Raw genomic sequence first — 16,374 nt, 5'->3', positions numbered from 1 at the left:
GGTTTTTGGGGGAACATTTTTTTTTCTGTTTTCGTCACTCGTCACTTTTCGTCACTACCGAAACGGGAAAAAAAAATCACAAAAAAATCACTACCAATCAGCTTTAAATTGCCTGAAACGTGCTCCTAACAGGTTTTTGGGGGAACCTTTTTTTTTCTGTTTTCGTCACTCGTCACTTTTCGTCACTACCGAAACGGAAAAAAAAAATCACAAAAAAATCACTACCAATCAGCTTTAAATTGCCTGAAACGTGCTCCTAACAGGTTTTTGGGGGAACATTTTTTTTTCTGTTTTCGTCACTCGTCACTTTTCGTCACTACCGAAACGGGGAAAAAAAATCACAAAAAAATCACTACCAATCAGCTTTAAATTGCCTGAAACGTGCTCCTAACAGGTTTTTGGGGGAACATATTTTTTTCTGTTTTCGTCACTCGTCACTTTTCGTCACTACCGAAACGGGAAAAAAAATTCACAGAAAAATCACTACCAATCAGCTTTAAATTGCCTGAAACGTGCTCCTAACAGGTTTTTGGGGGAACATTTTTTTTCTGTTTTCGTCACTCGTCACTAGTCGTCACTACCGAAACGGAAAAAAAAAATCACAAAAGAATCACTACCAATCAGCTTTAAATTGCCTGAAACGTGCTCCCAACAGGTTTTTGGGGGAACAATTTTTTTTCTGTTTTCGTCACTCGTCACTTTTCGTCACTACCGAAACGAAAAAAAAAAAATCACAAAAAAATCACTACCAATCAGCTTTAAATTGCCTGAAACGTGCTCCTAACAGGTTTTTGGGGGAACATATTTTTTTCTGTTTTCGTCACTCGTCACTTTTCGTCACTACCGAAACGGGAAAAAAAATTCACAGAAAAATCACTACCAATCAGCTTTAAATTGCCTGAAACGTGCTCCTAACAGGTTTTTGGGGGAACAATTTTTTTTCTGTTTTCGTCACTCGTCACTAGTCGTCACTACCGCAACGGGAAAAAAAATCACTACCAATCAGCTTTAAATTGCCTGAAACGTGCTCCTAACAGGTTTTTGGGGGAACAATTTTTTTTTCTGTTTTCGTCACTCGTCACTTTTCGTCACTACCGAAACGGGAAAAAAAATTCACAATAAAATCACTACCAATCAGCTTTAAATTGCCTGAAACGTGCTCCTAACAGGTTTTTGGGGGAACAATTTTTTTTCTGTTTTCGTCACTCGTCACTTTTCGTCACTACCGAAACGAAAAAAAAAAATCACAAAAAAATCACTACCAATCAGCTTTAAATTGCCTGAAACGTGCTCCCAACAGGTTTTTGGGGGAACAATTTTTTTTCTGTTTTCGTCACTCGTCACTTTTCGTCACTACCGAAACGAAAAAAAAAATTCACAAAAAAATCACTACCAATCAGCTTTAAATTGCCTGAAACGTGCTCCTAACAGGTTTTTGGGGGAACAATTTTTTTTCTGTTTTCGTCACTCGTCACTTTTCGTCACTACCGAAACGGAAAAAAAAATGCACAAAAAAATCACTACCAATCAGCTTTAAATTGCCTGAAACGTGCTCCTAACAGGTTTTTGGGGGAACAATTTTTTTTCTGTTTTCGTCACTCGTCACTAGTCGTCACTACCGCAACGGGAAAAAAAATCACAAAAAAATCACTACCAATCAGCTTTAAATTGCCTGAAACGTGCTCCTAACAGGTTTTTGGGGGAACAATTTTTTTTTTCTGTTTTCGTCACTCGTCACTTTTCGTCACTACCGAAACGGGAAAAAAAATTCACAAAAAAATCACTACCAATCAGCTTTAAATTGCCTGAAACGTGCTCCTAACAGGTTTTTGGGGGAACATTTTTTTTTCTGTTTTCGTCACTCGTAATTTTTCGTCACTACCGAAACGGAAAAAAAAAATCACAATAAAATCACTACCAATCAGCTTTAAATTGCCTGAAACGTGCTCCTAACAGGTTTTTGGGGGAACAATTTTTTTTCTGTTTTCGTCACTCGTCACTTTTCGTCACTACCGAAATGGAAAAAAAATTCACAAAAAAATCACTACCAATCAGCTTTAAATTGCCTGAAACGTGCTCCCAACAGGTTTTTGGGGGAACAATTTTTTTTCTGTTTTCGTCACTCGTCACTTTTCGTCACTACCGAAACGAAAAAAAAAAATCACAAAAAAATCACTACCAATCAGCTTTAAATTGCCTGAAACGTGCTCCCAACAGGTTTTTGGGGGAACAATTTTTTTTCTGTTTTCGTCACTCGTCACTTTTCGTCACTACCGAAACGAAAAAAAAAAATCACAAAAAAATCACTACCAATCAGCTTTAAATTGCCTGAAACGTGCTCCTAACAGGTTTTTGGGGGAACAATTTTTTTTCTGTTTTCGTCACTCGTCACTTTTCGTCACTACCGAAACGGAAAAAAAAATGCACAAAAAAATCACTACCAATCAGCTTTAAATTGCCTGAAACGTGCTCCTAACAGGTTTTTGGGGGAACAATTTTTTTTCTGTTTTCGTCACTCGTCACTAGTCGTCACTACCGCAACGGGAAAAAAAATCACAAAAAAATCACTACCAATCAGCTTTAAATTGCCTGAAACGTGCTCCTAACAGGTTTTTGGGGGAACAATTTTTTTTTCTGTTTTCGTCACTCGTCACTTTTCGTCACTACCGAAACGGGAAAAAAAATTCACAAAAAAATCACTACCAATCAGCTTTAAATTGCCTGAAACGTGCTCCTAACAGGTTTTTGGGGGAACATTTTTTTTTCTGTTTTCGTCACTCGTAATTTTTCGTCACTACCGAAACGGAAAAAAAAAATCACAATAAAATCACTACCAATCAGCTTTAAATTGCCTGAAACGTGCTCCTAACAGGTTTTTGGGGGAACAATTTTTTTTCTGTTTTCGTCACTCGTCACTTTTCGTCACTACCGAAATGGAAAAAAAATTCACAAAAAAATCACTACCAATCAGCTTTAAATTGCCTGAAACGTGCTCCCAACAGGTTTTTGGGGGAACATTTTTTTTTCTGTTTTCGTCACTCGTCACTTTTCGTCACTACCGAAACGAAAAAAAAAAAATCACAAAAAAATCACTACCAATCAGCTTTAAATTGCCTGAAACGTGCTCCTAACAGGTTTTTGGGGGAACATTTTTTTTTCTGTTTTCGTCACTCGTCACTTTTCGTCACTACCGAAACGGGGAAAAAAATTCACAGAAAAATCACTACCAATCAGCTTTAAATTGCCTGAAACGTGCTCCTAACAGGTTTTTGGGGGAACAATGTTTTTTCTGTTTTCGTCACTCGTCACTAGTCGTCACTACCGAAACGGAAAAAAAAATTCACAAAAGAATCACTACCAATCAGCTTTAAATTGCCTGAAACGTGCTCCCAACAGGTTTTTGGGGGAACAATTTCTTTTCTGTTTTCGTCACTCGTCACTTTTCGTCACTACCGAAACGGAAAAAAAAAATCACAAAAAAATCACTACCAATCAGCTTTAAATTGCCTGAAACGTGCTCCTAACAGGTTTTTGGGGGAACATTTTTTTTTCTGTTTTCGTCACTCGTCACTTTTCGTCACTACCGAAACGGGAAAAAAAAATCACAAAAAAATCACTACCAATCAGCTTTAAATTGCATGAAACGTGCTCCTAACAGGTTTTTGGGGGAACAATTTTTTTTTCTGTTTTCGTCACTCGTCACTTTTCGTCACTACCGAAACGGAAAAAAAAAATCACAAAAAAATCACTACCAATCAGCTTTAAATTGCCTGAAACGTGCTCCTAACAGGTTTTTGGGGGAACAATTTTTTTTCTGTTTTCGTCACTCGTCACTTTTCGTCACATCATCACAACACACTCACATGACTTGGTAGACATCACAGGGTGGCTTAACCTAAGAAATAAAATAAAAGTCCATGCATTATAATAATAATAATTATTATTATAATTACTATTATATTTTGCTGTACGTTTTTTAAGCTGTCATAAGACGCTCTACAGATGAGGTTACCTCTCTAGCGAGCAGAACCAGGTGGTGCAGGAACTCAGGAAAGTCTCCTTGAGACTGTGTCAGATGGTCAAACACTGCATGGATGATGACGTCTTTCTCTGGAGGAGTAGGCACCAGCAGCATCTCTGCAGTCTGCTTCGGAGTCAGGAGGTGTAGAACCTCCATCTGGACACGTTTAAGACAAGAGAGAGACAGACAGGACATAATAGGAGAGGGCAGGATATGAGATTTAACCACTGAAGCCCTATTTTATACGTAATCGAATTATAATGTCATACTCGCAAATCAGCTATTACGTTTTTGAAAATCTTGCAATCCTGTGATGACATGCCCAAAATATACGCCAGGTTGAAAGGTTATTAAGTTACTGAAATTGTAGTGTCAAGTACAAACAATCAAATCAATGTTTTCAGTAAAAATGTTCAGATTGTCCACACTCACTCCAGAGAAGTCACGGTTTTGAAGGCATTTGCAGAATGGGCCTCAGGTCTTAATGGGTTAAGTCCATATCATTAAGGGCAGCTGTGAGTATCATTCATACTGTACTTACTCATAATAGAGGAGAACATCTGGAGGGTAGTCGCTGAAGGTGGTGACATCTGCTTCTCCTTTGATGTAGTTGTACATGCAGGTCAGCTGTTGGTGAGGCAAGCAGCAAACATTGTCTATCTCCCACCTTCATATTATGATTCTCTCTCTCTCTCTCTCTCTCTCTCTCTCTCTCTCTCTCTCTCTCTCTCTCTCTCTCTCTATCACACACACACAGTGGTTCTCAAAGTATGGTCCCCCATCCTTGAGGAGGTTCCAGGGGGGCCCAGCATCACCAAAACCACTTTAACCCAATATACATCTACAAGCTCATAACGCATTGCGATGCAACACAGTGTGAGCTTGTCGATCTGCTATTTAAAAAAAATCTTGAAAGATGGGAATAATTTGGAATATTTTTAAAACTTATAATATTTTCAAATGGACAAACACACACACACACACACACACACACACACACACACACACACACACACACACACACACACACACACACACACACACACACACACACACACACACACACACACACACACACACACACATACATACACACACACACTCACCTGTGTCTCCTGCAGTACGACCTTCCTCCTCCTCTTCTTCCTCCTACAGGATTTGACCAGCTTCTTGATGAGAACCTTGGCCATAGTCGTCACTCTGGTGCATGTGAACCCTTGGAGCACGTATGATGTCAAACTATGCACACACACACACACACACACACACACACACACACACACACACACACACACACACACACACACACACACACACACACACACACACACACACACACACACACACACACACACATTACCCATTACACTGTGTCATACCAAATGCCACATTACTTTGGCCACCTTGGAAATTATTATTATTATTTTTTTTTAGAAGAAATGTGTTCACAACTTACTTATCTGGACTGCTTTCATATCCAGTAGCTACTGTGTCAATGAACAATACTGCCTGGAAAAAGAAAATAAGCAGCTTGTTTGAACATACATCTACCTGTGTGTGTGTGTGTGTGTGTGTGTGTGTGTGTGTGTGTGTGTGTGTGTGTGTGTGTGTGTGTGTGTGTGTGTGTGTGTGTGTGTGTGTGTGTGTGTGTGTGTGTGTTTACTTTATGTGTACATGAAGTATGCATGTGTGTTGCATTCCCTACCTGCTCTTGTTTCCATTTCTTTGGGTTGAGCACAGTGCCAGTGGAGCTGGTGAAGCCCTGCAGCAGGGCGCGAGGGATCTCGCCAGCCAGATCATCAGGAACATTCTGTATGATGTTCGCACTGTTGCTGTTCACTGATATAATCTAGTGTGAGGAAAAAAAGGATGTAATTGTTATATACGAACCTGAAGGAGATCACAACCCCCCCAGTAGAGAAGCAGACATAATAATAATAATAATAAAAAAATGAGAAAAATAAATCAGTATCAGCATCAGTAATGAATCACTTCCATTTTCTTCTGTTCTCTTTTTTACTTCACCTTTTCTCCCAGTTTTAGTGGTTATGTCAATTCTACAACAAGCTCAGTTTGATTGAGTCCACAATGCTATATGCAAGATACTTTGTATCATTCTTGTTTTCTAAGCACTGTGTTTACTCTATTCTATCTAAATAACATGTATACAGTAGCACATGTAACTCTCATACCTGGGTGACAACGGTCTGCTTGATGACTTGAGGCGCAGTCACCATGTGTGTCACAAACGTGGGATTCTGGCCGGCAGTAAGAAGCTGAGAGCCTCCGATGCCATTAATGGTGGATGCAGGAAGGCCCACCACCAGAGAACCCAGAGTGAACAACGATGAGGCACTGTTGATCTGTGGGTGGAAGCATGGAGATAGGTTACCACATGCATGAGAGCATGACTGATGTTGTACATCTTTATCTTTGGCACTGGGAGAGACCTTGTTTTGCATTTTCCTTCTGTGAATCCAGGACAAGTCACACACACACACACACACACATACATACACACACACACACACACACACACACACACACACACACACACACACACACACACACACACGCACACGCACACGCACACGCACACGCACATAAACCGACCTGAAACAATCCTGAAGTCATCAGGGCTTGGATGATTGCCATGGCCTGACCCAGATTCCAGCCGCTTACAGCGCTGAGAATGCCAAGCGAGGCATGGATGTCTCCCGGCCTTGCGCCGGCGAGTTGGCCGGAGGATAAGCCCACGCACTGTCTGCCGAGGGCAGTGATGTAGTTTGCATTGAGGTTGCCACCACTGTTGCCTGCCAAAGCAGCAGCAATCTACAACAAATGGGAGATTAAGGGTTAAACACAACCCGTCAGTGTCAAAAGCATGAATGTGTGCGGCGCATGTGTGTGAATGTGTTACCTCTGGGTCGAGGTCTGTGCAGTGTGTTGTCAGGTTGTACAGAATGATCATGCTCTGTGAGGAGGTCAGCTGACTGAAAGATGCACCAGGGGCAAGGCATCGACACAGCAGAGGAAGCCTGGAAGCAGTGAGTGGAGATCGTCAGTGAGCTGACACATTTAGGCACTGGGTTTGATTTGTAAAAATTAAAATAAAAAACGCTAAAATAGGGATGCCAGGGTTAACCCATTTAGACCGGGAAAGAATCTGTGTCATTTTTAGATTTCTTTGGCATTGTTTTTTTCAAATCTTTGAATATATATTCTACAAATGTCTACTAAATCCTAAAAAAAACGTATGTTGCTATATCAGTGAACACTTTCATGTCAAGGACCCCCAAAATGATATGTATTTGGCCGTGGATCCCCATCTCAAAATATTTAGTTCCAGGGACCCCAGAAGCAAAGATTTGAGTTAAAAATGTTCTCTTTAGAAATATATATATTCAAAGATTTGCACACATTTTCACTATTTTTCAAAAATAGCAGATCTACAAGTTCATAGCGTGAATATAAACTTGTAGATCTGCTATTTTTGAATAGCCAAAGAAATCGAAAATGACGCGAGGCAGCGTGGGACGCCGCACAACCGCAGGGAGTCTCTCCTGCAGTCAGCATACAATACAATACGTAAAGTGGGGTCCTTGAGGGAGTTCACAGTACAACGGACCACCATAGAAACAAGCTTTTTATGTTAGCATAACTTTTGACTTTTCACATTTTTTTAAAAATATTTTAGTTTTTAACAAATCTTCTCTTATGGGGTCTCTGGACTGCAGTCAAATGGGGGTCTACGTCCAAATACAAGCAATTTGGGGGTCCTTGACATGAAAATGTTAGAACAACTGCTCTATACTGTATACAGTATCATGTATACACTATACATATACACATGAGTGTCTGCTCTGTGGTTGTGTAGTGCCTATACGTTCTCCAGGAACACAGTAGTCTGAATGTAGTTCTGGTAGATCTGGCAGAGTTGTCCCTCATCGTCAACAACACCAGGGCGACGGAGGAAACTGCCAAGGTCTGAAGGTGTCATGGAGTTCAGCAGCTGAAGACACAGTTACAGTAGCATAACGGAAACGTGAGCATTATTCACACAGCAGCCATTTCTCTCATAGGGGCTGTGTGTCCACCAAGGCGTTTTTTTCCCCTGAGTGCAGCGTATGTTTTGAATTGTTTTCAATAGGAGCGCTGCGTTACCGCTATGCTGGAAACCACAGCAACGTGATGATAACCTGAGCGTCTATTTTGTGCTGCACTTTCAGGTCTTTAGGTCACACACACACACACACACACACACACACACACACACACATGAATGAGCTCTCCAGGAAACCATAGAAACGGAGGTTGTAGTTGTCACCATAGCAGCGGAGAGGAGTTGATCCTATAAGAACAGGGTAGATAGATGTACAGTAAGAATGCTGCCTGTCATTCATTCATTCATTCATGAGCTACAGTGTTTACTTTGTGGTCGTCCTTTACCTTTGAGAGACTGAATGATGTGATTGTGTATCTCCGTCTGTGTGACGTCCCCAAGCGTTGATAGAATCACATTCAGGACAGTAACTCTGCGTCACAAAAAGAGAAGGCATACTAAAAGCTCAAATTCTAAAGATGTTGTTACTGTGCCACTAGTTTGTAGGTCAACAACAATAAAAAAGTAAGTGTGTCAACCAGGATATATTATATTATAGTATTATATTACAAGATAATATAATACTTTTTACCCCATGATCTCTCACCCACTGGGAATACACCCAATGTTTCCCACAAAAAAACGTTCAGCTAAAGGCCAAGGGCAATCCCCCTGCTATCCCCAAGGAAAAGAACAGGTAAAGGTGCTCCACTTACGCTTGCTGCTTTGTGGCACAGCTCCTCCCTGCCACAATGCTGAAGTAAGGGCCGACATGGCTCGGTGAGAGGTCAACCAGTAGGGGGCGTAGGCGCATGTGGAGCCACGCTTGCACACTGCTGTCTTCCACAGAGGGCTCAGAGAGGTTGGCGCGGTCAAACACGACTTGCAACATGGCAGACCTCACTGTAGCGGGGAACGAACTCTCATGAGCCTGCAGAAAAAGAGAGTAATGAAATGGAGATTAAGTAAGTAATTGGTTAATATTATACATATGTTTTGTATTGATAATCCAAATCTGCAAAGTAACTAGTAACTAAAGTTTTCAAATGATTGTAGTGGAGTAAATGTACTAGATTTTCCTCTGAGATGCAGTGTAGTAGAAGTATAGTATAGTATTGAAAAATTGACATACTCAAGTAAAGTCAAAGTACCTCTACATCTAAATATACCTCTACCGTCTAAATATACTTAATTACTTTTCATCACTGGAAAAGGCAGTTTAATGTTGAAATGTGTCCCCCTCTCACCAGGATGGCAGGCGAGAAGTCATCGAAGAACGCTGTGAGGTGTTTGTTGGGAACGTGGTTCATCACCATGGCGACCTGAGAAGATGAGGTGAGCTGACCAGGTGTGGACGAGACCTCTGCTAACTGTGTCACTGTAAGCTGGGTCAGGGCGTCCATCTGCAACCATGCAAGCATACAACACACACACACACACGCACGCACACACACACACACACACACACACACACACACACACACGCGCGCGCACGCACGCACGCACGCACGCACGCACGCACGCACGCACGCACGCACGCACGCACGCACACACACACACACACACGAACAGTGAGTGGATACACAATATCACAAACCGTGTAGAGAGATTTAAAATGAACAGCGTACCATAGAGATTTTAAGACAGGAAACAAATTCTAATCTATAAAAAAAACTGTAAACAATACCGCTGAAAAGTTGGAGTAGAGCGTCCCTAGGTCACGGAATGAGACAACAGCAGCAAAGGCTCCAAAGTTCTTCTGCAACCATTCTCCACTGGCTGGATATTGTGAACTACAGCTAGGATCTGGACCAGGAAGTACATAATACATCAATGTGGATATTTCATTTTTTATTTTAAGATCATTATTATTTTAAAAGCTACATTCCATTCGGCTGCTAAATGCTGATAAATAACTGAAGTGCTTTTTTTATTTATTTATGTGTGTATACCTCAACGACAGTATGCAACTATTTAAAAACCTGCACTATGTATACGCACCTTATGTACTTTTTTCTACTGTGTGTTTTTGAATACATATATCTATGTCTTTTTCTATGCATTGCTGCTCTACTCTTAACACAAGGAACAATGTACAATGTACTAGGTCGATCAATATGAGCGTTCTCTGTTTCGTGTTTTTACTGTTGCTCTACGTATGTCATGTCATGGTGAGATCTGTAGAAACTGAATTGCCCCCCGGGGATAAATAAAGTCATCTGAATCTGAATCTGAATCTGAATCTGAAAAGCTACATTCTGGTTCTTATTTTAATGAATACAACTGGTAGACTTAATGGTCCGTAACTCAAGAGTGTAGAAATGTGTACACCCATAGAGTTATATTGAGGACTTTGAAATAGAAAAGGTATCAAATGGGGGTCTGTGGCCTAATCAATGCATAATTGGGGGTCTTTGAAATATAGATAATCACTGCTGTAGGATATAAGGTGTTCATCAAGCTTGTGCCATTGATTTGCAGTTAGGATGAATGGAAGTCCTAACCTGTGGTTGTGTTCCTGGTGAGGAAGGCCTTGATGAAGTACAGGTACACAGTGACCGGTCTGGAAGGCTCCATCTGTGACTGGTGCTCACCCAAGACCTCAACACTGTGGTTGACAGGGAGCAGTTGAAAGGTCATTCATTATATTGTATTTAGTTTAGCAGCAAAGTGATTGGTAAAATGTTGTATTGAATGAATGTATACAGACACATATACATAACTTACATAATGTAACACATATACATAACTTCTACACTACCCATGGTGGTCATCTGCCAATGAACCACGCAGCTCAACTATGAACATCCCTAGCATAGGGGCCCTTGTATAGTTACATTCATATTGTTTGAGTTTACTGATCGTTGGCTCTTGTGGCAAAGAACAGGTCTAAGGTACAGCATATACTGTGTGTATGAGTGGAGCACTCTGGTACAACACAACAGTGAAGCTCACAGCCAGGTTATGTACAACAGTTACAGTGTTGGGGGCTATGACACTTACAGGGCTTGGTAGGAGAGGCAATTTAGGTTTTTAGTGGTGAGACAGGACAGGAAATCTTTGGACACAGCTGGCAGGAATGGGCAGAGCCTTTGCTTGAACCACAGATCAATAAACGCAGGTTTCTCAAAGTTGTCTGAGCTGAAGGTGTCCAGTCGGATCTCTCCAATGGAATCCAGAATCAGCGATGTTGCAGGGTTGCTAGGGTTAAATGTCTACAAGGAACGGGGAGATGCAAGCAGAATTATTCACAAATGTTTATCACAAGATTTATATTAGTAAATGTTTTATTTTAAAGATAAGGACATTGGGATTATAAATGGTATTATAATGGTATTTTGAGTTCATAACTTGGGAGAGTAGTTTCATTTTCCAATAGCAACTCCTGGTCAGTTAAGAAAAAAATGCAATACATCCTATAGTTGTTCCTAGCAGTTATTTGTTTTTGTTTTCTGTGTCTAGTTATAACTAAATCTTTTACCGTGTTGGCAAGAAGATCCAGAGCTGCATCCAGCACACCAGAGGCCTTGGACAGGAACAGCTTCCAGACTGGGTTGGAACCAGTGGAGTTGGGGGACTGGTAACATTTTAAAACTGTGCAAGATCCTGTGCTGTCAACTGGGACAGCTGGATGGAGATAATGGAGAGAGTAGAACAGAAAGAAATACAGGAAAAGTTGAAAGAGGTCAAGATGAGAAAGAGTAGCCTACTGTTGAGTTAAATATGAGAGACATAATTAGTGGCTTACTGAAGCACAAGCGTATTCTTCAATGCCGCAAATAAATCTGATCAGAAGAGTTGCCTCAGAAAACATACCTGTTTACTCCAGCACAAATGTCTTTTTCTGAAAAGACAAAGGAGTAAATGGATTAATGATAATAATTAACAAAACAAACAAATATATTTAACATGAATAAGTCAAGAAAATGTATATAATACTTACCATTTGTAGGAGTAACATTGCACTTGGGGGAAAAAAAGATTGAAATGGTTGTGAATTAGCAGACAATGAGCCACTACTCTGCTTAAGATTTAATGCTTAAATTCAAATGAAGGTACTTACCTCTCCGGTGTATATTGTGCAGCCTAAGAAAAGAAAATTGGATATAATAAGGATCTGGTTCAATTTTAAGAACACCATGGCTAAGCAAAAATGACCATTGCAAATGAAGTCAAGTGTAAACATATACAGCAGATCTAGAAGATCTCACCTGGTGGAACTTGCTGAAGTAAAGCCAGCTTGTTGTTTGTGACGGATGATGCTACACTCTGAGGAAGAGTAAGCAAGGCCTGGTCCAGTCTGGTGAAACTGAGACCCAAAAAGTTGCGGTTAACATAGGCCAATAATAATGAATTAAATAACTTTGACCTGGTCTTCAAAAAACAAAACAAAACAAAAATATTGATATAAACTTACACTATTTTGTATGATGAGCAGGAAATGTTTCCCTGTCAAATGACAAAAAAAAGAGGTTGTCATTTCAAAACAAACATACACAGTTACTGTTTCTCTCATTATCATGCTATAGTTTTTACCGTTCCAGAAAACATAACAAGGTGGGACAGAAACTCAGCCAATCCCCTCTCCTCTGGAGACGCAGTCAGGTAGTCAAACACTGAGTTGATGACAACATCTTTCTCAGCAGGAAGAGGCAACACCACAAGTTCTGCACTCTGCTTTGGAGACAGGAGCTTTACAGCCTCCAGCTGGACCGGGAAAAAACATACAGAAAAATATTATTATTATTTTATATTACAGTAACATATATATATATTATATATTATATTAAGTAAGTAATTACCTATTACGTGTATGTTTGATAATTTTTCCATGTTATGTGTGTATAAGCTTAAGTCTATAAGTTATAAGTCTTACAGGGGAGAAGCCCGGGTTGAGATTCAGGAATTCTCTGACAGACACAAGGACTGAGAACGGCCCAAAGTTATTCTGCAACCAGTCAACACTGCTGTTGGACACACAGCCTCGGTCTGGAGGGGACAGATCAGAATGAAACATTGAAGGGATAGTTCACCCCCAAAATGACTTTTTTTCTATCGATTAGTCACTCCACGGAGACTTGAATTCGTGGACGTTTTTTTGTTTTTGTCGCATCCTAAGCCAATAATTTGATGACCGGCAGCAGTTCCGGTAGGACACACAGGGTCTCCTTTATGTCTGCTACCGGAACCGCTGCCTACCGGTCCACTGGTCATCAAATTATTGGCTTAGGAATGCGACAAAAACAACAAAATATCCATGAAGTCTCCATGGGGTGAACTATCCCTTTCAAACAAAATGGTATATGAAAATGTCAGTCAATAGTAAATTATCCATTAAAAAGAGCCCATAGACTCATTATTTATTATTGAGATAATGTAGTTAGTCAGTACCTGACAGTGGGCGGGACAGGAAAGGGAGGATTAGATCCTTCAGGACCAAATGCTGCTGCTGTGAGGTCATGTTGTCAAACTGATGGCTAAACTCCTTCAAACTGTGAATTAAACAAACACACAATGAGAAATAATCTACTCTATGACGGACTTATTATTCTAGAATCTAGAGGAAAGTTATCATTGTGAGTATGACTTAACCTTATGGGGACCTAAACTCTTAAATCAAACAACATGTCAGATCAAACCAATATTCAAAGTGAATTACATTAGCACATTAATGTGATTGGGTTATAATGATGAATAATAGCTTCCAGGTCAATACTTATTACTTACACTTGCTGGTATGTGTGACAGCTGAGGTTCCTGTCACTGAGGCATCCCGATGCAGATGACAGGAACCCTCTCAAACGTCCAGAGAACCACTTCCTGATCACAACACTGTACCTCAACTGTTCATTAGTCAGCATCGATAGTCTCATCTCTCCAATCACATCCAGAGCCACAGACGCCGATGGACCAGTCATGGTCTCAGACTAAACAAAGGATTACATGTGTCAATATGATGTTTGACTAAATTACTTTCAGTGTTTGGTCATTGTTGTATACCAATTCATTACACAATTTAGAAGTTTAATTTGAGTTTATTTCAGTGTCTGGTTAAAGCATTTTTTAATACCGTGTTGGCAAGAAGATCCAGAGCTGCATCCAACACCCCAAAGGACTTGGACAAGAACAGCTTCCAGACTGGTCTGGAACCAGTGGAGTTGGGGGACTGGTTACACTTCATCACCGCTGCCAGATCCTGTGCTGTCAACATGGACACCTGGGTGGAGAAAATGGAGAGAGCAGAACAGAAAGAAATGCAGGAAATGTTTAAAGAAGTCAAGATGAGAAAAGGTTCTGTTGTTTAAAATATGAATGTAACGAAGGGGGACACCTCTGTTTACTTTTATATAGAATATACTGGTTGAGGCAGCGAATATGGACTAGATTCCGGTCAGAGAATCAGGGGAGTCTGGAGAAGGGATTTCTTTCCAATAATTTATTTCTCTCCAAAGGGCATTGGGTTATTGGTCTTACAACAGTATGAATGTGTGAGGGTGAATGTGTGGTATCGTTTCATGGACGCACAAAGGATAGGGGATCAAGGAACAAGGGAACAGGAGGAAACATACAGAGATCTTCGTGTCTGACTGGTCCTGCTTATGTCAAACACTCTAACTAAATAGACTGTCAGTGGTAAGTACCATGTCAGGCCACTAGGCGTCGCTGACAGGCTTTCTACAATGAGGGACTTAAGTGACTTACTGAAGCACAAGCGTATTCTTCAATGCCATAGTCACAAAAACTTCCACTCATCTGCCCGCTGTTGAGGAGGAGCTGTAGTGCAGTGCTTTGGTAAAGGAAAGGAAAAAAAGGTTCAATCATTTCCTACATTACAACAACATGATTATTTATTAAATAAATCTGAGAAATAAAATTCACCTGTTAACTCCAAGACAAATGTCTGCTTCTGTGAAAACAGTGCAAACGAATTAAGGATTGAAAAAAATAACTAGAGAATATGTTCTGGGAATGTAAGTGGTTTGGAAACAATTTCTGTTCAAAGGTATTTAGGAAGGCATGGCGTCTCTGACGCGTGTTTTTGAAACACAAAACTAGTAATGACATAAGTTCCATGTGTTGATGCCTGAACATAAGGACAGATGCTCCTATATACATACAACACTCTTGATGAAGGCACAGTTATTGCTGATATTGTTCAACTTGACTGAAAAAGTTAAACTATAACTGCACTTTGACCATAATGTTTTATGCATTTTCTCCATACTCTATCTTCTATTTGTTTCTTGATATATGTTTCTCTCTTTAAATGCCTTATGTAAAGAATATTGATATTGCCTTTGTGTATGAAATTTTCATTTACAAATACATTTGGCCATACTTGACAATGTTTCACAAACTACTAGGTCAAGAAAAGTATACAACACTTACCACTTGCTGGAATAAAGTTGCACTTGGGGGAAAAATGGGGGGAAATAGTTGTGAATTTGATGACATTTAAATAATACTCTACTTAACGTTTAAAATTTGAAAACAAAATTAAGGCAAATACCTCTCCACTGTATATGATGCAGCCTAAGAAAAAAAGTGCAGATACTGTAAGGCCTTGGTTCACTCTTAAAACACCATGGCATAACAAAATGACCATTGCAAATCAAAAGTAAATGTAACAGCTTAATTAACCTAAGTTAAATATCACTTTACGTCCTTTCGATAGAAGATCTCACCTGGTGGAACTTGCTGGAATAAAGCCAGCTTGTTGTATGTGATGGATGATGCTACACCCAGAGGAAGAGTAGGCAAGGCCTGGTCCAGTCTGGTGAAACTGAAGATCAACAAGTCGGAGGTTAACTTCAGCTAATAATAATGAATGGAATCCCATCTACCAAGTCTTCAAAATCCACAATATATTGATGGATTGACGGATATACACTTACATTATTTTGTATGATGAGCAGGAAATGTTTTCCTGAAAAGTTACAAAAAGACGTTATAATTTCAAACCAAATGTGCACAGTTACTGTTTCTATTATCTTTACTTTATTGTTTTTACCTTCCCAGAGACAAGGTGGGACACAAACTCAGCCAATCCTTTCTCATTTGGAGATGCAGTCAGGTAGTCAAACACTGCATTTATGACAACGTCTTTCTGAGCAAGAGGCAACACCACAAGTTCTGCACTCTGCTTTGGAGACAGGAGCTTTACAGCCTCCAGCTGCACATAAAGAAAAACAAGAACAATTAATTGCTGGATTGTATTTTATTTAAAACAATCTAGTAATTAATAAAGGTC

At 40.1% G+C, this 16,374-nt stretch overlaps 1 protein-coding gene and 1 long non-coding RNA gene across 2 annotated transcripts; both read right to left on the bottom strand.

Annotated features, from left to right (window-relative positions):
* Positions 1-3,976: 3,976 nt before the first annotated feature.
* On the bottom strand, positions 3,977-11,937 carry LOC311050062 (uncharacterized protein; the record flags this gene model as incomplete). Its single annotated transcript, XM_084064028.1, has 16 exons — positions 3,977-4,177; positions 5,128-5,260; positions 5,478-5,530; positions 5,727-5,870; positions 6,214-6,384; positions 6,635-6,853; positions 6,942-7,059; positions 8,300-8,372; positions 8,471-8,556; positions 8,840-9,054; positions 9,371-9,526; positions 9,811-9,929; positions 10,628-10,731; positions 11,127-11,338; positions 11,605-11,750; positions 11,880-11,937. The coding sequence occupies 16 exons, from the start codon at positions 11,935-11,937 to the stop codon at positions 3,977-3,979; spliced, it is 2,208 nt and encodes a 735-aa protein (XP_083920154.1).
* A 129-nt stretch (positions 11,938-12,066) lies between these two features.
* LOC311051174 lies at positions 12,067-12,759 on the bottom strand. The gene is made up of 5 exons (XR_014601384.1): positions 12,660-12,759; positions 12,541-12,572; positions 12,335-12,432; positions 12,187-12,209; positions 12,067-12,088 (listed from the first exon to the last, which is right to left on the bottom strand). It is a non-coding gene; the product is annotated as an uncharacterized lncRNA (long non-coding RNA).
* Between the last annotated feature and the right edge of the window lie 3,615 nt (positions 12,760-16,374).

The sequence above is a fragment of the Gymnoscopelus microlampas genome, assembly GCF_963454915.1.
Source record: "Gymnoscopelus microlampas genome assembly, chromosome: 8".
Classification (NCBI taxonomy): Eukaryota; Metazoa; Chordata; class Actinopteri; order Myctophiformes; family Myctophidae; genus Gymnoscopelus; species Gymnoscopelus microlampas.
This window is presented reverse-complemented; position numbering and strand designations above follow the sequence as displayed.